This window comes from Bidens hawaiensis, unplaced genomic scaffold (genome assembly GCF_021521415.1).
Source record: "Bidens hawaiensis isolate Kalapana, Puna unplaced genomic scaffold, B.hawaiensis_p1.1 tig00022575_1, whole genome shotgun sequence".
NCBI lineage: Eukaryota > Viridiplantae > Streptophyta > Magnoliopsida > Asterales > Asteraceae > Bidens > Bidens hawaiensis.
The window spans coordinates 29529-52481 of NW_027493523.1; the positions used below are offsets into that span (position 1 = coordinate 29529).

At 32.9% G+C, this 22953-nt stretch overlaps 1 protein-coding gene and 1 long non-coding RNA gene across 2 annotated transcripts; both read left to right on the top strand.

Moving 5' to 3' along the window:
* Positions 1-3257: 3257 nt before the first annotated feature.
* Positions 3258-4731, top strand: LOC143565881 (uncharacterized). The gene is made up of 3 exons (XR_013141151.1): positions 3258-3322; positions 3417-3576; positions 4594-4731. It is a non-coding gene; the product is annotated as an uncharacterized LOC143565881 (long non-coding RNA).
* A 61-nt stretch (positions 4732-4792) lies between these two features.
* LOC143565880 (myosin-17-like) lies at positions 4793-12932 on the top strand. The gene is made up of 29 exons (XM_077052722.1): positions 4793-4948; positions 5033-5179; positions 5250-5351; positions 5419-5476; positions 5560-5661; positions 5739-5776; positions 5849-5975; positions 6055-6225; positions 6324-6455; positions 6536-6645; positions 6720-6780; positions 6866-7043; positions 7114-7319; positions 7386-7505; positions 7578-7676; positions 7754-8115; positions 8222-8339; positions 9208-9264; positions 9358-9438; positions 9533-9703; positions 10579-10734; positions 10813-11019; positions 11092-11229; positions 11709-11779; positions 11847-11946; positions 12030-12143; positions 12226-12306; positions 12399-12481; positions 12584-12932. Coding segments are annotated over exons 1-29 (3516 nt in total). The 5' UTR covers positions 4793-4946; the 3' UTR covers positions 12708-12932.
* The last annotated feature ends 10021 nt before the right edge of the window (positions 12933-22953 follow it).

Sequence of the window (22953 nt, forward strand, 5' to 3'; positions counted from 1 at the left end):
ATTTAGATACCATACATATAATTCTGATCTGGGTATTTGTAAAAATCAAAACTTGAACAAATTGGGATGAATTAAAGACCTAGTTTCTTGAAACTGAAACCCTAAAAGTGGAATTAAGATCAAATTGGACAGAATCTTGAAAAACCCAGGAGTAAATTAAGATCAATTAGAGGATAAAAGAGATGAATTTGAATTTACCTGAATGAAGTTGGAATTGGAAGTGGTAATTGCGTGTGAAATTGGTGGATTGCGTAAGAATGGAAGAAAGAAAGCTTGATCGAAAATCAATTTGATTTGGGGGTTTATTATTTTTCTCAACAAAGATTCTAATCTATTATTATTATTATTATTATTATTATTATTAGGTTATTGATACGACACGAGTGGAAATATAGAAATCGTTTAACATATATAATTTTAAATAACAAGATAATTTGTAGTATATATTTTTAGGACGACAGCTTGATATTTATTACATACGTAACTTAAATACACAAATAAATGTAATGTAAAACCATAGAAACATGAAAAACCTATAAAAACATATATATTTCACAAATACATGTTGTAATAAATACTGCAAACACATAATATAGAACTTAGCATAAGAAATTATAGAACTTAGTCTAATCCAAATCAGGATAAGGACAACCATGATTGTACTCATCAGACAACCTTCCAGAAGGTATCTTTTAAGGAATAAAGAATGTGCTGATGTTGACAGCTGCCAATGAAGGGTGGACAACTCAGCAAAACCCATGTGCCACCACGTGATGGCACATGGGTCAGGTAAAATACCTTGGTCAAAGAATAATCAATGAAAAAGCACCAGGTGTCCTAAGTACACGTGGCGCGAAGCAATAGGAGGAGGCCAAAAAGGCCCTAATTGGGTCTGAGCCCAATCATTGGAAACCCTAATACTATAAATACCACACCACCTCCACAGTTGGGGCCAGGGCAACAAAATATATTCTAAATCCTTTATTCATTTGCACATTCTGATTATCCTCCCCTACAATATCTTATTCTCACACCGGAGGGTTACCCCAAAGAGGACCCCTCTGTCCCTTTCTGAGGGGTAAGCTCACGGTGCTGCTCGTTTTGTAGGTGGAAGAACTCGTATCTCGGAAAACCATCGGTGATATAGCACATTCGTACCCGAGGAACGTTGATCGTATACAAGTAAGTCGACCCACGCTTCTTCAAAAAGTATCGATTATATTGTGACTAAGTTCTCTAGATGACTTGGTGGTTTAAATTTGTAGAACCTATGTTTGATATCAATGTGGTCACTAACTGCCCGGGACCCACCACCTATCGGGTGGGGTGTGACAGCATTGTGTAAGAGTATCAACTTATCAAATGGTCATAGAACGAAAATGACTGCAATAACTTCATATTTCAAACTTTGCAAGTTTCATAACGACCAACAAAAATTGGAGGGTATCTGTATTTCTCGAGTTTGTTGCTCGTTAAAAACGAGTTGAGTACTCTGGCATTTTTTAATGAATTAAAATTTTTGTCTCCAGTTTACATGACTTATTTTTAATACTGCATTAAATGGGAATATCGGGTTAGTTTAGAATGGTGACTAGACATCGTCTTATGCTGTCGATGGTGTCTTCTTCTCGCCGTTTGCTTGATACTGTTATTTTATTTTCATCTTATTATTCTAACTATTAATGCTTAAAAAAATTATGAAACTTTTTTTAACTATTAATGGTTTCCAAATGTTTGAATCTTGTTTTCTTCGTCATCTCGAAGTTGTTGATGGTATTAGGTTTCTGATAGTTTTAAGTTGGAAGATTGTATTTTCTGTGGATTAATTTGGATTCTGGTGTATGTTAAAAATTGGTTGTTGTTATATGCTGTGGATGTTTCTAAAGGTTACTTTGAGGGGATAATTGAGCAAAATCTGCAAGTAGAAAACTTGTTAAATGTGTAATCAACACAATCTAGGTTTTGTAACTCATTATATGTATTGTAGGGGTGTAAACGAGACGAGCTCAGCTCATATTGACTTATGAAGTTACGAGAGCCCAAGCTCTTTTTCTAAAGCTCAAGCTCTGCTCATGACTCGTTTTTTCAAGCTTGAGCTCGGCTTTAGTTAGTTTACATATACGTTTTTAACTATTTCTAAATATTTTGAGAAAAATCTTAAACAAGCCTAAGCTTGGCTCAAGCTCGTGTAGTACCTTAAGCGAGCCAAAGCTTGGATGGGCTCGGTTGTGCAGTGTGAAATTAATACATATAAGTGCAAAAGAGGCACAACTTAAAAAATGTACAAGGCTTGTTAAGGTTCACAAACCTAAACTAACTTTCTGTTCAAGGGTCGATCACAGGCTCAATAACTAAACACACTTTAGTTGAGGCTCGGGCTCGACTTGAGCTCAGAAAAGCTCGGCTCGTTTGCACCCTTAGTTGTATATAACATTTTATAAAAAAGTTAGTTTGCTTTATTGTAACTAAGTTCACTGCTTTCAAGTTCTAGAGTGTACATTTTATTTCTTTTATTTGTGTTGACAAAATAAATACTTGCAGGCGGCACTAGTTAATATTATTGTGGGGTCACACGTTTGGGTTGAAGATGCTGCTTTAGCATGGATCGATGGCGAAGTGACCCGAATCAACGGGCAAGAGCTTCAAGTACAAACCACAAAGGGAAAAACGGTAAGTTTTAACATTTTTTTATTTCCATATTGCAAAAACTAATTTGACTGCAGATTGTTACGAATGTCTCGAAAGTGTTCCCTAAAGATACCGGAGGTGTAGATGACATGACACGTCTTTCATATTTACATGAACCGGGAGTGTTACAAAATTTGGCAACTAGATATGAACTTAGATTTCACATTTCATTTGTCGTTTAAAAATTTCTCGTTAATATATTTCTTTTATGATTTTTTAGACATTTACCGGAAATATTCTAATCGCTATAAATCCGTTTCAAAGAGAATGATACACACATGATGGAACAATATAAAGGAGCCATGTTTTTGCAGATGTTGCATAATATATTATGAAACTAATAATGTTTATTTTTTAATATTAGGGCGATGATTAATGAAGGAAAAAGTAATTCAATATTGCTGGTAAAACCGAAACAACAAAGATGCTTATGAGATATCTTGCACATTTAGGCGGTGTGGAAGGACGCACGGTTGAGCAACAAGTTCTTGAAGTAAGAATAAATTTACTTTATTGCCCCTGGCATGTTGAGTCTAGTTCTTTGTTATGAATTATTAATGTGTACTCATTTGCAGTCAAATCCGGTACTAGAAGCATTTGGGAATGCAAAAACTGTGAGGAACAATAACTCGAGGTATATTATTGTTCTAAAGTGTCTACATTTATGATTTTTTTTTCTAGGGGACTAATTTTTTTTTACTGTGTTGGCTTTGCTATGGTGAAAATAGTCGTTTTGGTAAATTTGTTGAGATACAGTTTGACAAAAGTGGGAGGATATCGGGGGCGGCTATTAGAACTTATCTGCTTGAAAGATCGCGTGTTTGTCAGATATCGGATCCCAAAAGGAACTACCATTGTTTTTATCTTCTTTGTGCTGCACCACCTGAGGTATTTATGAGTTAGTTACATAAATGGTAGCTTTTAATATATGAGTGGCGTGTAGGCTTGTCAATGAACCGAACGAACACGAACGGAGCATTTCACATTCGTTTGTTTAACTCGTACCGAATAAACGGTCAAACACGAACAACTAAATGAATGGGGTATGCTCGTCAACAAAAACGAACGGTTCATGACGCGAACGAATGAACATAACTGAACGAACAGAATTGCGCCGAACCTGGTTAAAAGTAATGTGGTAACAATGTGTTGGGCCTATAAATTATGAAAACCAAATTAAGTTGCAATGGGCCAAAAATATTTAAATGAAATGAATATGTCAACGAATGTAAACAAATGAACTCCAACAAACGTAAACTAACGAACATAAATGAAAGCAACGAACAATTGGAATGAAAGGAATGTAAACGAACATTCATGAGCGAACGCTCATGGAACATAACTAAATGAATGAAACATGTGTTTATGTTTGCTCATATAAGTAAATGAACAAAATGTTTTGTTCATGTTTGTCCGCTTATTAAAATAAACGAACATATACGAACTTTCCGCAAAACGGTTCATGAACTGTTCATTGAACGCTCAGTTTATTTACACGCCTAGTGATGTCGCCTTCACATCCATATTTAAATGACTAAATGATAGGTTTTGATATGCTATAGATTGGGTATAGAGAAGATAATAGGGATAAAAAGGAAGAACGATAGTATTAATGAAAATGTAAGAAAGATTACAATAGATTCCCGGGCCGAGCCCTCTCTCACTGCATAAGCAGGAGCCATGGCAATGCCATCCTAAACATAAATATTTTGGGAGGGGGTCAAGTGCAAGTTTTGCACTTGACCCCCTCCCAAAATAGACAACGATCATGATTCCTATCACTAAACTACCCTCATCTTCTTCTTCTATGAGTTTGGATTTAAAAAATTTGCTTTTAAACTCATATTCATAAATTCAAGGACTTGATAGTTGATACTCAAAAAGAAACTTTTTCTCAATTTGCAGGATAGAGAAAAGTTTAAATTGGAAAGTCCACAGTCATACCATTACTTAAATCAGTCAAAATCATTTGAGCTTGAAGGCGTAAGTGATGCTCATGAATATCTTGCTACCAGAAGAGCAATGGACATTGTTGGAATCAGTGAAGAACAGGTTCATATATATATCTTATTATTATTATTATTATTGTTTTTTTTATTTCTCACATTTCAGAGATTTTTCAGGATGCAATATTTAGGGTTGTAGCTGCAATTCTTCATCTTGGTAATATCGAGTTTGCAAAAGGAGAGGAGATCGACTCTTCGGTTCTTAAAAACGAGAAATCTCGGTTTCATCTGAATGTGACAGCTGAATTGCTTATGTAAGTTAAATCTTTTTATTAATAATAGTTTTAAGTGATAAGTTCTTTGTGAGTTTTAATTATTAACCGACATCTAATGAACAGGTGTGATGCTAAAAGTTTAGAGGATGCGTTGATTAAACGTGTAATGATAACACCAGAAGAAGTTATTACAAGAACTCTTGATCCGGAAGCTGCACTCGGTAGTAGAGATGCTTTAGCTAAAACAATCTACTCTCGTTTGTTTGACTGGTAAAATCTGGTCAAATATGTAATAAAATATTATTTTTTTATTGTATTTTCTAAGAATATAATCTTGCAGGATTGTGGAGAAAATAAACAAGTCGATCGGGCAGGATCCGAATTCAAAATCACTAATTGGTGTTCTTGATATTTACGGGTTTGAAAGTTTTAAGCATAACAGGTATTTTTTTAGAATATAGAATTCATTTTATTATAAAGAATTAACTTTAGTGATTTGTTTGAAATAGTTTTGAGCAGTTTTGTATCAACTTCACAAATGAAAAACTGCAACAACATTTCAATCAGGTTAGGTTTTATCGGTCACACTCGTGAATTATATATATGAAATTTTAATGTGCTGATTTAAAAATGAAACATATTCGATGCAGCATGTGTTTAAAATGGAGCAAGAAGAGTATACAAAGGAAGCGATAAACTGGAGCTACATAGAGTTTGTTGACAACCAAGATGTTTTGGATCTTATTGAGAAGGTGTTGCACGTCCTGCTTGATTGTATGTACATCAATTATTTTAATGAAAAGTCGAAAACTAATGAAATTTATTACAGAAACCGGGAGGAATCATTGCACTTCTGGATGAAGCATGGTATTGATTAAGAAACAATGGTTATAATTTATAAACATAAGTTTTTTATGTTACTAAAATACTTAAATGCAGCATGTTCCCGAAGTCTACTCATGAAACGTTTGCTCAGAAGCTATACCAGACATTTCCAAAAAACAAACGCTTTATAAAACCGAAGCTTTCGCGCACGAGTTTTACAATATCTCATTATGCAAGGGAGGTATGCTATCTATATTATATTGTTCAATAATTAAGTATAACATTTATTTAATAATGTTTTTAATTAAAATGTACTGCAGGTGACTTATTTAGCTGATCAGTTTCTAGACAAAAACAAGGATTATGTGGTGGCTGAACATCAAGATTTATTAACCGCCTCAAAATGTCCCTTTGTCGTTGCTTTGTTTCCTCCACTTCCTGTAGAATCATCCAAGTCTTCCAAGTTTTCGTCTATTGGTTCGCGATTTAAGGTATAGTTACTATTTATTTCTCTTATTTGTATGTAAATTTAACAATTTTTTTGTAAAACACATGTTATGAAAGTTGGATTTGTGTTTACTAATTGCAGCTGCAACTTCAGTCTCTAATGGAAACCTTGAGCACAACAGAACCTCATTACATTAGGTGTGTGAAGCCAAACAATGTTCTCAAGCCTGCTATTTTTGAAAACCTAAATATTATCCAACAATTAAGATGTGGTGTAAGTTTTTTTTTAATTTTTTTTTTGTGTTTTGTTTTAAATACTTTTGTCACTTATTTTGAAATAATCTTTTATTTTAGGGTGTTCTTGAGGCAATCAGGATCAGTTGTGCTGGTTATCCCACGAGGCGAACGTTTGATGAGTTTCTTCTTCGTTTTGGTGTTCTATATCCTGATGTTCTGGACGGAAAGTACGGTTTTTAAATGATTTTGTTTCCCATTTTTTCTTCATTTTAGTTTATTTAATAATGATTTTATCTTGTAGATATGATGAGAAGGTTGCTTGTCAGATGCTGTTAGATAAAATGGGATTAAAAGGCTACCAGGTAACATCTTTATAAAAAAAATCATTCTAGAAGCTTCTAGAAAGAAACCAAGATTTCTATCTTCAAGTTTTAACTACCTTTGCAGATCGGTAAAACAAAGGTGTTTTTACGCGCTGGTCAAATGGCTGAGCTGGATGCCAGGAGGGCTGAGGTTCTTGGGAATGCAGCTCGAATCATTCAAAGGCAAATGCGTACTTACATTGCACGCAAAGAGTATATTTCAATACGCAAAGCTGCTATTCAGTTGCAGGCTTGCTGGCGAGGTATCTTATTATTATTATTATTATCCTCCTCATGCAGTTGTGATTTATGCTTTTGTTTAATTAATTACAGCTTTATCGGCTTGCAAGCAATTTGAGTTATTAAGAAGAGAAGCAGCTGCAGTCAAGATTCAAAAAGATTACAGGCGTTTTGTTACAAGCAAATCCTATCAAACACTTAGGGCTTCTAGTATTAATATACAAACAGGTTTAAGAGCAATGACCGCTAGAGATGAGTTCAGACACCGAAAGCAAACTAAAGCTGCAATCTTTATACAGGTTCTCTAAACAAAAAAAGTTATAATGTTTTAGTTTTAGTTATCGTATGTTCTATGATGAATGCAGGCTCACTATCGTTGTCACAAAGCATATTCTTACTACAAGAGTCTTCAAAAGGCTGCATTATATACTCAGTGTTGTTGGAGGCGTAGAGTTGCAAGAAAAGAGCTTCGGTCGCTTAAGTTGGTGTGTTTATGTTGTTAACTAACTTTTGAAAAATTTATGATATCTGGGAACTAAATTATTTGTAAATTTCAGGCTGCAAGGGAGACTGGGGCCCTCAAAGAGGCGAAAGACAAATTAGAAAAACGTGTAGAAGAACTTACATGGCGTTTGCAGTTGGAGAAACGACTAAGGGTAAATTAGTAATTTTACTTGACTGTTGCCTTTATAAGTTTATTATGAGTTTTGTTAATTTGAAACTGTGATTGCAGAGTGAATTAGAAGAGACAAAAGCTCAAGAAGCTGCAAAGTTTCAGGATGCTTTACGTATGATGCAAGTTCAAATAGACGAAGCGAATGCTAAAGTAGTTAAAGAGCGTGAGGCAGCACGAAAAGCTATTGAAGAAGCACCACCGGTTGTTAAGGAGACACCTGTCATTATTCAAGACACGGAAAAGATTGACTCTTTGACTGCTGAGGTTTCAAGTTTAAAGGCGTTGATGTTGACTCAAAAACAAGAGATAGAAGGGGCTAGAAAGTCTTTATTAGAAGCTGATGCAAAGAATGCCGAGTTAATGAAAAAGTTTGAAGATGCTGAGAAAAGAGCAGAACAGCTTCAAGAATCTAATCAAAGGTTTGATTTTCACGCACTTGATTGTTTGTGATGATAAAGTTGTTGTTGTTGTTGTTGTTATTATTATTATTAGTGTTATTATTTTTCAATTATTATTATTTTATAGGCTTGAAGAAAAGCTCTCGAATATGGAATCCGAGAATCAAGTACTTCGCCAGCAAGCACTTGCCATGTCACCAACTGGAAAATCCATATCTTCAAGACCAAGAACAATGATTATTCCGGTACCATACAAATAAATTTATAAAGTTTATTTATTATTCTTGTTGCTTAGTTTAAGGGGCTAGAAAGTCTTTATTAGAAGCTGATGCAAAGAATGCCGAGTTAATGAAAAAGTTTGAAGATGCTGAGAAAAGAGCAGAACAGCTTCAAGAATCTAATCAAAGGTTTGATTTTCACGCACTTGATTGTTTGTGATGATAAAGTTGTTGTTGTTGTTGTTGTTATTATTATTATTATTAGTGTTATTATTTTTCAATTATTATTATTTTATAGGCTTGAAGAAAAGCTCTCGAATATGGAATCCGAGAATCAAGTACTTCGCCAGCAAGCACTTGCCATGTCACCAACTGGAAAATCCATATCTTCAAGACCAAGAACAATGATTATTCCGGTACCATACAAATAAATTTATAAAGTTTATTTATTATTCTTGTTGCTTAGTTTAAGGGGCTAGAAAGTCTTTATTAGAAGCTGATGCAAAGAATGCCGAGTTAATGAAAAAGTTTGAAGATGCTGAGAAAAGAGCAGAACAGCTTCAAGAATCTAATCAAAGGTTTGATTTTCACGCACTTGATTGTTTGTGATGATAAAGTTGTTGTTGTTGTTGTTATTATTATTATTATTAGTGTTATTATTTTTCAATTATTATTATTTTATAGGCTTGAAGAAAAGCTCTCGAATATGGAATCCGAGAATCAAGTACTTCGCCAGCAAGCACTTGCCATGTCACCAACTGGAAAATCCATATCTTCAAGACCAAGAACAATGATTATTCCGGTACCATACAAATAAATTTATAAAGTTTATTTATTATTCTTGTTGCTTAGTTTAAAGGCATTAATAATAATATTTCTTTTGATGAATGTAAAGAGAACACCAGAGAACGGAAATGTTCAAAATGGAGAAACAAGGGTGGTGGCTACACCTGTAAGAATATTTAATATTATTGAAATAGACTTCATAAACATATTCAAAATGCAAAAAATGATTTTATTATTTTTTTGTTTATTTATTTTTCAGGAGACAACACATGCTTTATCAAATACAAGAGAGCCTGAATCCGAGGAGAAACCACAAAAGTATCTCAATGAAAAACAACAAGTATGTGACTATGATCATTAATTATTCTGATTTATGTTAATAAAAAAACTTGATACTTTATGAATATTATGCCTTTTTTTTATAATTTCAATAGGAGAATCAAGATCTACTTATCAAGTGCATTACACAAGATCTAGGGTTTTCAAGTGGCAAACCGGTTGCAGCTGTATTGATATACAAAAGTCTTCTTCATTGGAGGTCGTTTGAAGTTGAAAGAACTACTGTGTTTGACCGTGTAATTCAAACCATTGCTTCAGCTATTGAGGTGTCTACTTCAGATATTTACACTTTTACCATTTTAGTAACCAACCTTAAATTAGGCACAAAATAGAAATCAACTTAAATTTTATGCACCTGTAAACGAACCGCTAGCAGGCCTGTAAATGAACCAAACGATTAGTGAAGTGTTCGGCGGGAAGTTCATTTATTTGATAAACGAACAAATGTGAACGGAGTTTTATGCTCATTTAGTTAACGAACGAACATGAACGCATTTCTCATTCGTTCATTTATATGAACGTTCAACGTTCATTCATTTAAATTCTTTTATGTTCATTCATTTACTTTTATTTTATGTTTGTTAGTTTTAAGTTTGTTCATTTACGTTGATATATTCATTTAAAATTTAGGCTGTTACAAATTAGTCTAGTTTTAATAACTTTTAGGCCCGGCACATTGTTCACATTTACTTTTTAGTTGGTTTAATCTCGGTTATGTGTAATCAGTTATGTTCGTTCGTTTACGTTCGTGAACTGTTTGTTTATATTGTTATTGTTCGAACATAAACGAGCACGCTCATTTTTTTAACTAGCAAACAAGAACAAGAAAACCACATTCGTTTAATTGTTCGTGGTTAAAGTTAAGCGAGCGAACACGAACGTGCTCTCTTTGTGTATGTTCGGTTCGTTTACACTTTACATGCCTATCCGCTAGCAAGTCACTTTTTGTAGATTTTAAAAATAGTGATGGCATGATATGGCATCTTAATCTTTTTTTAGGTTGATTGTTAAAATCGGAAAACATGGTAAGTTTGTTTCATGCAATTTTCCCTTATTATAACAAGTTTTGGTTTGCCTTCTTGTGTGAGTGAGTTTGACCATTTTCAAAAAGTCAACTGACTTTGAATCTTGTGTGATGAAGGTCCAGGATAGCAATGATGTGTTAGGCTACTGGTTATGTAACACTTCCACATTACTCACTTTACTTCAACACACGCTTAAAGCAAGTGGGGCCGCTCATATGACCCCACAAAGGCGACGATCATCATCAGCTTCACTTTTTGGAAGAATGTCACAAGTATGATCATCATAAATATATATTCCATTTTTAATATTATTAGTATTATTTCTTTCTAATAAAGTTTAAAACTTTCAGGGGTTGCGCGCATCTCCTCAGAGTGCTGGCTTTTCATTTCTTAACGGTCGAGTGCTCGGTAGACTCGATGATCTTCGCCAGGTGGAAGCAAAATATCCAGCTTTGTTGTTTAAACAACAGCTTACTGCGTTTCTTGAGAAAATATATGGAATGATACGTGATAATTTGAAGAAAGAAATATCTCCATTGCTTGGATTATGTATTCAGGTAAAAGTTTGACTCGAGTAACGTATCTTAAGGGAAGTATAAGAAGAAATTGATATAATTTATTGAATGCAGGCTCCGAGGACATCACGTTCAAGTTTAGTTAAAGGGCGTTCACAAGCTAATGCTGTTGCTCAGCAAGCGTTAATTGCTCACTGGCAGAGTATTGTTAAAAGTCTTGATAATTATCTGAAGACAATGAAAGCAAATTTTGTAAGTTTTAAACCCTAAATTGTAAAATCTGGGCTTATAAACTAACCGAACGAACACGAATGTAGCACGCTCGTTCGTTTAACATTAAAGGAACAAACGATTAAACACGAACATGATCTTCTTGTTCTTGTTCATTTGTTAAGATGTGTTCGTGTCCGTTTATGTTAGTTCATTAACAATGCAAACAAACTGTTCACAAATGTAAACGGACAAACATACTAAAATATATGAACGAACATAACTGGCTAAATTGTAATATGCCTAAAAATTTTAATGACTATATCAATGAACATAAATGAACGAACGAGGCATGTGCTCATGTTCGTTAATTAAACGAACTTCCTGCTGAACGGTTTTAAACGGTTCACTGAAGGTTCATTTCGTTTCAACGCCTAGTAAAAATTTTAATGACTATATCAAATTTGTTCTGGGTTTTTATGTTTGAACAATATTTATATCATGTGTTCTGGGTTTCACAGGTCCCTCCATTTTTGGTGCTCAAAGTATTCACGCAAATATTCTCATTTATCAATGTTCAGCTATTTAACAGGTAAGACGAAAGCATAAATAATTAAATGCTATACATTATTTCTGACACTTTTTATTTTTTTATTTAGTCTTCTGTTGAGACGCGAGTGCTGCTCGTTCAGTAATGGAGAATATGTAAAATCAGGGTTGGCTGAACTTGAACAATGGTGTTGCTATGCAACCGAGGAAGTAAGCATTTTGTCCGAGTGGTTCAAATTCATATTAAAATATATTTCAATATTATTTTTTACTAAAATATATTTTATTTTCAGTATGCAGGCACTGCGTGGGACGAGCTGAAGCATATTAGACAAGCTGTTGGATTTTTGGTTATTCATCAAAAGCCCAAGAAAACTTTGAATGAAATAACCAATGAACTTTGTCCCGTAAGATTATCTCCTAAATAATATATATATAAGCATAACATAAACATATGTAAATTTTATTTTATTTTTTTCTGTTGTTCAGGTTCTTAGTATACAACAATTATACAGAATTAGCACGATGTATTGGGATGATAAATACGGTACACACAGTGTTTCTTCAGAAGTAAGTGCTTTGTTATTATTATTTTTTTGGAATTTATTATAATTTCAATAAGTTCTAAGGGTCTTTTTTTTTTTTTTTTTTTTTGTGATTAGGTCATTTCAAGTATGAGAGTTATGATGACAGAAGACTCAAACAATGCTGTTAGCAGCTCGTTTTTACTAGACGATGACTCAAGGTAAGTTTTCAAAAGTTAAAGGACCTTTTTGTTAATGATTAGTAAGTTAAAGGGCTTATCTGCAAAAATCTGCTGGTACTAATATTTGGGTTATTATTGCAGCATACCGTTTTCTGTGGACGACATATCCAAATCTATGCCACAAGTTGAAATAGGCGATATCGAACCTCCACCGTTGATTCGTGAAAACTCGGGTTTCGTGTTTTTACATCAACGGACCGAATGAAAAGATGCATACATGTCAATACAGTATCTTTTCGGTTTTATTTACTTCGGTGTGCAATATTTTTTTTTCTCGGGCATTTTGGGTTTTTATTAGTGTCTGGGGTTCAATTTATTTGTACTCCTTTTGACCCTTTGGGTTGGGTTGGAAAGGGGTGATTTATTATTATTTATTATTTATTAGTTATGGCAATTCTTAATATTGCCAAAAGTGTGTGATGTTATTGGTTTTAAAATATTTTGTAACATTTATAGATGCAAATTGTTAGGTGACAATTTGCAGTAGTGTCATCAAAACTGTATTGCTTCATTTTGTATCCTGTATGTATATCATACCTTCATTTGTAGATCTACTTTTGTGTTTAATTTTATATATTTTTTTATTAGACTAGAGAACCATTTTTTATCTTTGTAAGCCCGCAAACCGGGTGGGTGGGGTATCAAGTGAGAACAAGTTATGAACAATGAGCTTGGATCAAAACGATTTCTAACATTTAGATTTTTTGTGCTACTAACATAACGAAAACACACGAATAAACATAACATGACATAGTTAAACATAACGACACACATATGAAATTAATAACGTTGAAGTAACTTCTAAATTATTAAAATTGTTGGAAGAAGAATTTATAATAAAAATTCATAAAAATTCATAAAAATTAAAATCTAGAATTTAAGGATAATATATTTTTATTGCATAGAAAATTAAAATTTGAAATAATACTTATAAACTCAGAATAATAATAATAATAATAATAATAGATATATTTTATAATCAAATGTATGATTTAAAATTCAATTCAACAATAACTTAAAACAGAAAATGAGATTAGGTCAATATTATGAATGTGCATCTATTTTTTCTCTTCTCGTTTATATATTTTATTTATATTTAAAGTTGAAGAATTTTATTAAAGAAAATTTCATTAACAATGGAAGAGCAAACACATAGGGCATCAATGACACACAGAAAGCAAACCAGAAATGCATTTTTTATACAGGTGAAATATATTATTATTATTATTATTTATAAATGAATTTATAAATGATATAATATTAATATTAATAAAGAAACTTAATTGTGATGGAATGCAGGCACACCATCGTTGCTACAAAGCATATCATTTCTACAAGCATATTCAGAGTATTGAGAATGCTGCATTATATATCCAGTGTTGTTGGAGGCGTAGAGTCGCAAGAAGAGAGCTTCGATGTCTTAAACTTGTATGTGTGCGCGTGTCCGTGTGGTTTTTTTTGTTTTTGTTTTTTTTAACTAATATCCGGATGTTAATTCACGCGGCCGTTTTGACCCGTACTTTTCAAAGTTGTTATTATTATTATTGGGTAAGAACAGCCGTCGGTAAGAACAACCGTCCGAATATTTTGTGGACGACCATTTGATAGTGTCTATAGCATGTTGGAGTTGATTAATGATTTGTAAATTCTAGGCTGCAATGCCGTGCACGTGCACGTGCCCCCAAAGGTGGAAAGACGAATTAGAAAAGTGGTTGGAAGCAATTACATATTTTGTGAACGTGGAGAAGCGAATAAGGGTAAATTAATTTAGTGTTTTACTCACCATTTGCCTTTACAAGTTTTAATTTTTTTATGCTTTATTTTTTAACTTAAAAAATTGTGATTGCAGCGCGAATTAGAAGTGAGAAAAACTCTAGATAGTGCAAAGTCGGAGCGTGATTTACGTAGGACGCAAATGAATATACATAAAGCAAATACTCAAGTGATTAAAGAGCTATTGGTGAACCACTTGTTGTCAAGGAGACATAATTCAAATAACTATCCTTAATTTGTTGGAAGGTTTAGCTAGAGTGATTATTAAGAAATTAGTTCCATAATAAGTGTGGCTTGTTAGTTTTATTTTCTTCCAATATATCCGTATGCTCACGAAGCATAGCTTATCTTGTCGTTGCTCATGGTGTAAACCCTTTGAATCTTATCTTAACAGAGGTGGTGTCAAGTGTGACGTCGCTCGTCACAGGCTCTCACATCTAGTTTAATGTCATTATGTTATGAGTTATATATGAATTACAAGTTAATCTTGAAAATCTGGGATGATTTGTAAAACATTTTAATTTCAGTTACAAATATTAGGTGTTATAGTCATAATATTATGGCATGTATAGTTTATAAAATTCATTAAAATAATTAAAATTAGAACTGGAAGGGTCACTGTTAGATTCTCGTTCGTGACAAAATGTCATTCGTGAGTCGCGGGTTAAACAATGGCCTTTAGACGGTGGGTTTTGCCAGACAGGGGCGGATCTAGTTAACAAAAGGGTAGTTCCCCAAGTCACAAGCGATGTAATGCGACTATGGACGTGAGTGGCCATTTGCCAATGGATGTGTACCGGTGGTCAGGCTTTGCCGTCAGTTAAAAACATTATTTAACTCCAAATCCACATCCATGATCCCAAAAGTAACAGCTTTGTGGTTTTGCATAATTGTAGGAATTACTAAAACTATATCAAAACCAAATTACAATTGTACCCTAATATGAAATATAAGAACCCCTAAAATTGCTTGTAAAAAGCTTTAAAAAATTTCAATCTTTCTGTTTGGTGATGGAAGCTGCTGGCATCGTTGAAGAAGATTATAAAGGTCACCTAATCCCTCCTTAATCATGTATTATTCAATTCAGGCATGATGCAAATTTAGTCAATATTTTATAATGAAATTTCATAAATATTAAAATCTTATAATGAAATTTCATAAATTTATAATGAAATTTCATAGACGATAATAATAACAACAACAACAATAATAGCCGGGGCTGGCCCTAATAATCCACGTACATACCCTGGCCAGGTCGGAAAAAAATATGCATAAAATTAACGAACTAAATAATATAAACTATTTTTTAATGACGATTAAAATGAGTTTATGATATACCAAATATAGACTATAAAGTGTGGGTATTATAAAATAGTGGGCTTATAAAAGTTCAGGTATTCTAAATATATATAATATCGGAAATTTCTAAATTTTTCTTGTCCCCAAAAAATACGTGCCCTCGCTGGACGTTCACATTACCCACCCTCATAGCCTCCCCTGATAATAGCTATTAGATATATATTTTAATTTATAATCAAATGTATGTATTAATATTCAACATTAATTTAAAACAGAAAATGAGATTAAGTCAATATTTTGTTACGTGTGTATCTATTTTCTCTCTTCTCATTTTTTATGCAGGAGCATCTTCTAATTTAAATTCTGATTTTTGTTATCTTTTAATATTTTGTGTTTATCTTATTTCCAACTTTATCTTATTTTATTTTAGAATAAGTTAGGGTTGAAGGTTATGTATTAATAGTTTTTGATTAAGTTATTATTATAAGAACATTGTTCTTGAACCTTTGGTTCGGTTTTATGGTCTTTGTTAATCATGAGTCTCTCGAGCCATTGATTGCTTTCAAAACTGCATCACTTTTGTTTTTATTCAAAGTTGATAAATTTTATTAAAAAAATTTCAGGGACAGCAATGGAAGAGAAAACACATAGAGCATCAGGATTAAGAGCAATGACATACAGAAAGATAGCTAAAAATACATTTTTTATACAGGTGAAATAAATTAATATATTATGAATTAATATTAATAAGTGGTCTAATGTACGTTGATTAATGCATGCATGCATGTAGGCACACCATCGTTGCCACAAAACATATTATTTCTACAAGAGTCTTCAGAATCCGAAGAATGCTGCGTTATATATTCAGTGTTGTTGGAGGTGTAGAGTCGCAAGCAAAGAGCTTCGATGCCGTAAAAAAGTGTTTTAATCTTTTAACTTTAAATATATAGATATTCATATGACCTCCTATGATCATAACAACGGTCGTCCAGATATTTGATAATTTTCATATGTTTGATTTTTTTTTTTGCCAAAACGGTCGTCTGAATATTTTATAGAAGGCCATTTGATAGTGTGAAATCAGACGGGGGTATTGTGCCTATAGCATATTGGAGTTGGTGATTAATTAATTATTTGTAAATTATAGGCTGCAATGGAGAGTCCGGGCCCCAAATTTATAAAGACGAATTAGAAAAGCGTGTGGAAGTACTTGAATATTTTGTGCAAGTGGAGAAGCGAAAGAGGGTAAATTAATTTAGTATTTTACTAGCCGTTTGGCTTTATAAGTTGGATTTTTTTTTTAATTTGAAATTATGATTACAGCGCAAATTAGAAGAGAGAAAAGCTCTAGATAGTGCAAAGTTGGTGCGTGATTTACGTAGGGTGCAAATGCATATAGATAAAGCAAATGCTTGAGTGATTAAAGAGCTATTGGTGCACCACCAGTTGTCAAGGAGACGTAATTCAAATAGTTAGCCTTAATGTGTTGGAAGGTTTAGCTGGAGTGATTACTGAGTCTTAGTTTTATTTTGTTTATTAAAATTTTCAGTTGTAATGCTTCTATCATGCATAATTACATATTGATTATGCCAAAAATAAATGATCAGGATCTTTGTAATTTCAAGTTCGATCCTTAGGGTGTCCAAGTTTTACCGTCACTCGAGATAAATTGGAGTCGCTTAAGGGCTCCGTACGGGTGGGTTGGGCTAGCTAGCGGTAGTCTTTTGCTATTTGGTCATTCCGTACAGAGTACCTTACCCAATTCTCTGTTTGTTGACCGTTAAAAAAAGTTAGATGCAAGGAATGCTAATTTATTTAATATAAGATTGGTGTACAAATCAATTTGAATAAATCTTAAATATATATAAACGGAACCTTTAAAAGCTCTCTGGTTGTTCCCTGCATTCTCTCAAAACATTAGATGGCTTTATTTGTAAATGGAGGCTTCTTATGCAGTTGACCTAAATTCAAGGGTATGGGTCTCACCAAACCCAGATAGTCCTTAAAAGGGTTATAAAATCTCATTAAATTAAAAATTAATCCCACCAACTATTTGATATGAAAATTCTATGAAATAGGGATATACTAATATCTGATTTTTTAATATATATATATATATATATTATTTTTAATTAAAAAACAATTTTATAGTAAAAAAAATAAGCGGGTCATTGGTCTCACAAAATCCTGATAGCTTTTAAACGAGATATAACATATTATTTATTTATGAAACCCTTTCATCATCAAACACTAACTATATTATTAACTTATAATAAATAAAATTAAAATTCAAAAAAATACATAAATATTGGAAACAAAAAATGTAAAACAATCCCCGTAATACGGTGGATAAAACCTAGTTTAATGGAATATATGAAAGGCAAATTGGAAATAAATAATCCCAACTTTTGTGTATTGGCCGATAATAATCTCAACTTTAAAAATCACTACCAGCGGTCCCAACTTTCAACTATTTTGGTCTCAGCGGTCCTCCGTTAAAAACATTTAACGCCGTTATATTTTTTCCCAAGTTTCAAACCAATGTTTTAGGACTTTTGATCAGAAGTACGATACGATTCGACTGATGTAAAACTTATCTCGAAAAGGTGATTCAAACGACTTGATATTTGTTAATTGGAAATTCAAAAACCCGAATTAAAACATTATTTCGTAGCTTGGATGACAGTTTCGAGATAAGTTTTACATCGGTTGACTCGTATCGTTCTTTCGATCAATAGCCCTAAAACATCGGTTTGAAACTTGGGAGAAAACATAACGGTGTTAAGTGTTTTTTAACGGATGACCATTGAAACAAAAATAGTTAAAAGTTGGGACCGCTAGTAGTGATTTTTAAAGTTGGGATTATTATCGGCCAATACACAAAAGTTGGAATTATTTATTTCTAATTTTCTTTTAATTAATATATATACATTTCTATGATTTAATTTTATTTTCTTATTACCGGCGAAATCATCGACGCCGTTTGATTGATGTTTGATTCAGGTATACCCTAATTCCATATATCAAGAACTAATAAATTGATTTACAAAGCAAATCCCTTAAATAACACGAAATGGAGTATGATACCTTTACCTCCTCCGGCAGCATCTCGATCATCGTAGCCGGCGTCAACCGCCAACACACATGTCGCAGAAGGGGTGGGGGATTTAGCATCATGCCGCAAGGCTAGAAAGTTGAATGAAGCATGATGAGGAGCACAATAGATATTTATTTAGGAGTGATTATAACGACCAAGATGGCAAATGTTGAAGGAACCAGTTGGGGATGCATAAGATGCTTGTACCATATGCTTAAAAACCTGTAGCACTACAACAGTACCCTTTTGTGTCTTAACACAAACTTCGTAATTAATTTTATATATAACAATTTCGTCTAATTGTGTGCTTGCAATGTTGTACATTGTGTTTCTATGTGTTGTACTTTTCTTGCCATCAACTTGCTTTGCCATCTGTCATCCGTAATGCTACGTGTCTTTAACAAAACCATCTGATCATTTCAGACACATATATCTATTTTATCAATCCCTGACAAAACCAATACCAATGTTTTCAGACCCAGACCGGACATCGACCCGGACGTCTTATCGGGTCACGGGTCGGACCGACCCGGGAGGTCGGACCGGATATTGACCCGGATGATGTCATATATAATATAAATAAATAAATAATTATATGTAGTATTTAATATGTTGAAAAGTAATAAAAGTTAAGATTTTATGTTAAATATTGTTTTTTATTGAACGGCATATATGTTAAATTTGTAACAATTAAATAGTCCATTTAATATAAATAGTAGTCCTTTAATATAAATAGTAGTCCTGAAGTTACCATCAATTTTAAGTTCTAACATCTAAAATCCATATACCATGCTGAACGTCTTGGAGAGTTGTCAACTAATTGGGCAGGCCCTAACACTATTTAGGCTTTATTGAAAAGCCCAACTTCACTAAATAAAATATGTATTACATTTTGCTTAGTAACCCTACCACATCCATGTCTATCTATTGCCAGCCGCCACTGATTGCCAAACTTGCTTTCCCCATCAAGTTCTTAATTCTTATAAACTTTCTTTTCTTCTGTATACGTGCGTACATCAACACAGAAACTTGGTAGGCCAGCGATTTCGAATAATCTAGTGTTAAATTTTACTTGGATTTTAGTTATTCTTTTGATTAAGTTTTAAAAAATAGAAAAAAAAGGTTTTACCGGTTCACCTGTCGGGTCACCGGGTCCGGGCCGATTGCCACCTGCAAAGCCCGGCCGGCTTTTTAAAAGCTGTCCAAATACCCTGACCCGGGCCGGTATAGGATCCGGGTCCCGGTCGGACCGGCAGGGCCGGGCCGGGTTTCAAAACACTGACCAATATAACAAGATTATCTTCACAAAATGTTCATTAACCACATATGCCTCCGCACACATCTAGAAAGAGAGGGAGTAGTCTGCGACTTAAACCGACACGATGGTGATGGCGCTGATGCAGGTGGTTGCGGTGGTGGAACAGAACGTAAAGAGATAGAACAATAGTATGAATCGTGGTAGTTGCGGAAACCTGAAATAGACACCTCTACAACCGTTGCAACAGTTTCAGGAACCGACGACGGCCAAGAAGGATTTCTGACTTAGAGATGAAGATGCATGTCCTATTCTGGCCGTTTAAATGCCTGATAACGATCGATCTGTTGTTGTGTGGTCATTTCAGACATGGGCAACTTCCGGCACTTCGAGCGACAACACGAACGTTGCGTGGTTCGTGGCTTCGCAGAAAAACTAAGGTTTTTGAGAGGTGGTTCAGTAAAATGGTGGTCTGCGGTTGACATTATGTACCTGCATTTTCCTCTTTCCTGTTAAAAGTTCAATTCAATTATGAATTTAATTTCGGTTAACTGATTCCATAATTGTTTCTTTAGTTGATTCATTCCTTAGTTCTTTTAGTATCATCAATTACTTCAAAATTATCATATAATGTACTTTTAATTTAATTTATGGTTATTCTAAACAGTGTGATTCAATATTTATGGTGGGTAGGCTAGAATCAAAAGAATAGCAAGCCTGAGTACCCAACATGCAAATAATCTAATTAGTTGAATCGATTGGTTTCACGTAAATGCACAAGTAGGCTAATTAGTTGATTGAATGGTTTAACGTCCAAGTACCAACGCAGCGCACAGTGGGCTAATTAGTTGATCGAATGGTTTCACGTGGACTAATGCAGCACACAAGTGGGCTAATTAGATGATCAATGGTTTCACCCACCGCGAAGCGCGGGTTGGAAATACTAGTATATATAATTGGGTCCTGACCATTGCCGGCCAGGATTCATTCCCAAACTCCACTTGGATCTTACTAAGGCCGAACTTATTATATTTCCATATATATAGATATATATATTTGCTAAATCAATTAAATCGAATTCAACCCGTTTTCATAGTGGATGACTAGATTCATTTCATTCCAACTTACAAGATTCGTGTCGGTTTGTTTCGTTTTAACTTACAATTCCATTCATTCCCTTATTTTAGATCTTATCAAGAAGGAAACAAGATGTAGATTAATAAGAAGAACATAACTTAACATAATGCTTACCCTATGGACTTGATTACAGTAGATCTTTGATTTCCCTTGACATCCTATTTGAGCTCTTTCTTAGATGCACAGGGTATCAACTTTTATGTTAGATTTTGGATTGAATGGAAAGGGTGAAATGTTTGGGTGCACAGGAGATTTATGTTGGGAGCATGTGTGTCTGCTGATTGAAAGGATGATGATGATGATGAGATATTTAGAGTTTTAGGTTTCTTTAAATAGGTCAAGTCCAAGGCTTTAGGCCCATAATCTAGTCTTTAGTCCATAACCACCTTAATCCTAACCTTTCCTCTTATTATTATTATTTAATTTTATTAAATAACGATACACGACACTTATTTAAATAAAACTTATATTATTTATTTAATAACTCTCAAAAGTGTGGCGTTAGATCATAACTCAAATTTTAATACAAAAATGAAAAATGTAAAAACAAAAAAATATTTCCATCGTCTTTCTCGTTCAAAAAAAAAAACTCAAAAAAGACACAATGTTGAGTGAAAAAGATCATTGTGTCTTTTTGTTTATCCTTCTGTTTAATGTTATTTTCGTCATTAATTGTATCTTTTTTTTTCTTGACATTGTGTCTTTTTTCTCTTGATATTGTGTTATATTATTCAAAATTGTGTCATATTTTGTTCGTCATTGTGTTATATTTTACGATCTATTTTGTCCTTCTGGTTTATTATTGTGTTATTTATTCATTTTTGGCATTGTGTCTTTTTTAACGGGAATGACGGGGGAAACATTTTGGTTTTTTAATTTTTATCGTTTTTTATTTATATATTGAGTTATGATTTTTTTATTACTTTTTATTGAATTTTTATTTGAGTGTTTTTTTGTGTGGCCACAAATCCTTCTTACATTTCTCAATTTTGAATCACGTTGCATTTTAACTTTACCCTACAATTTAATCCTAAGTAATTATTTATTATAGCCAAATGCTTAAAATACACCATTAACCTTGTCTTTCGTTAAAATAAAAGAAATAACTATTTGAATTCTTGTAATTTAATTACTGGATAAACGTTTCTGTCATTTAATTTTATTTTCATATTTTTTTAGTTTTGCCTTTTCCTTTTTTGTTATACAACACAAATCTTATCATGTACACTAACGTTGATCTTTAATTCACATTTAATAAATCAGTTATTTTATATATATGCGAAGTATAAGAGCATTCACATGAAGAAGTCCTCATCTCTATCTATGTAATTTTACTAAAATAAAACATTTTTTGCATTTAATAACTAAGTTGGTACATGCTTTATTTCAAAAAATAAAATGACATTTAAGTTGAGAAAAAAAAAAGTAAAATCAATAATAATAAAATAATTATAAAAACTAGATGAACCTAAAAAAACAAAACAAAAAAAACATGTATGTTGTTTCATGTGTATTAAAATATATTTGCGTTTAAAAACGGCTAAAACAACTATTTAATTAAAAAAATACTAACATAAATTTAATTTCCCTATTTTTCTTTCTATTTATTAAATGAGTCAAGTTATTCTACAAAGGAAGACAAAAACGAGAAGGATGAGAAGGATTTATAGTCACATAAAAAAACCCTTCAAAAAAAATTAAAAATAAATAAATGAAAAATCATAACTCAAAATTTAATAAAAAAACAAAAAAAAGTAAAAACAAAAAAAATTTTCCACCGTCTTTCTCGTTCTTAAAAAAAATCTCGAAAAAGACAAAATGTTGAATGAAAAAGACCATTGTGTCTTTTTGTTTATTAATGTGTTTTGTGTTTATTTTTGTCATCGATTG

Coding starts and splice junctions, on each gene's coding strand:
- LOC143565880 (XM_077052722.1), top strand. Junction 11,780..11,846: donor AATGTTCAGCTATTTAACAG/GTAAGACGAAAG, acceptor TTTTTTATTTAG/TCTTCTGTTGAGACGCGAGT. Junction 11,947..12,029: donor GTTGCTATGCAACCGAGGAA/GTAAGCATTTTG, acceptor TTTTATTTTCAG/TATGCAGGCACTGCGTGGGA.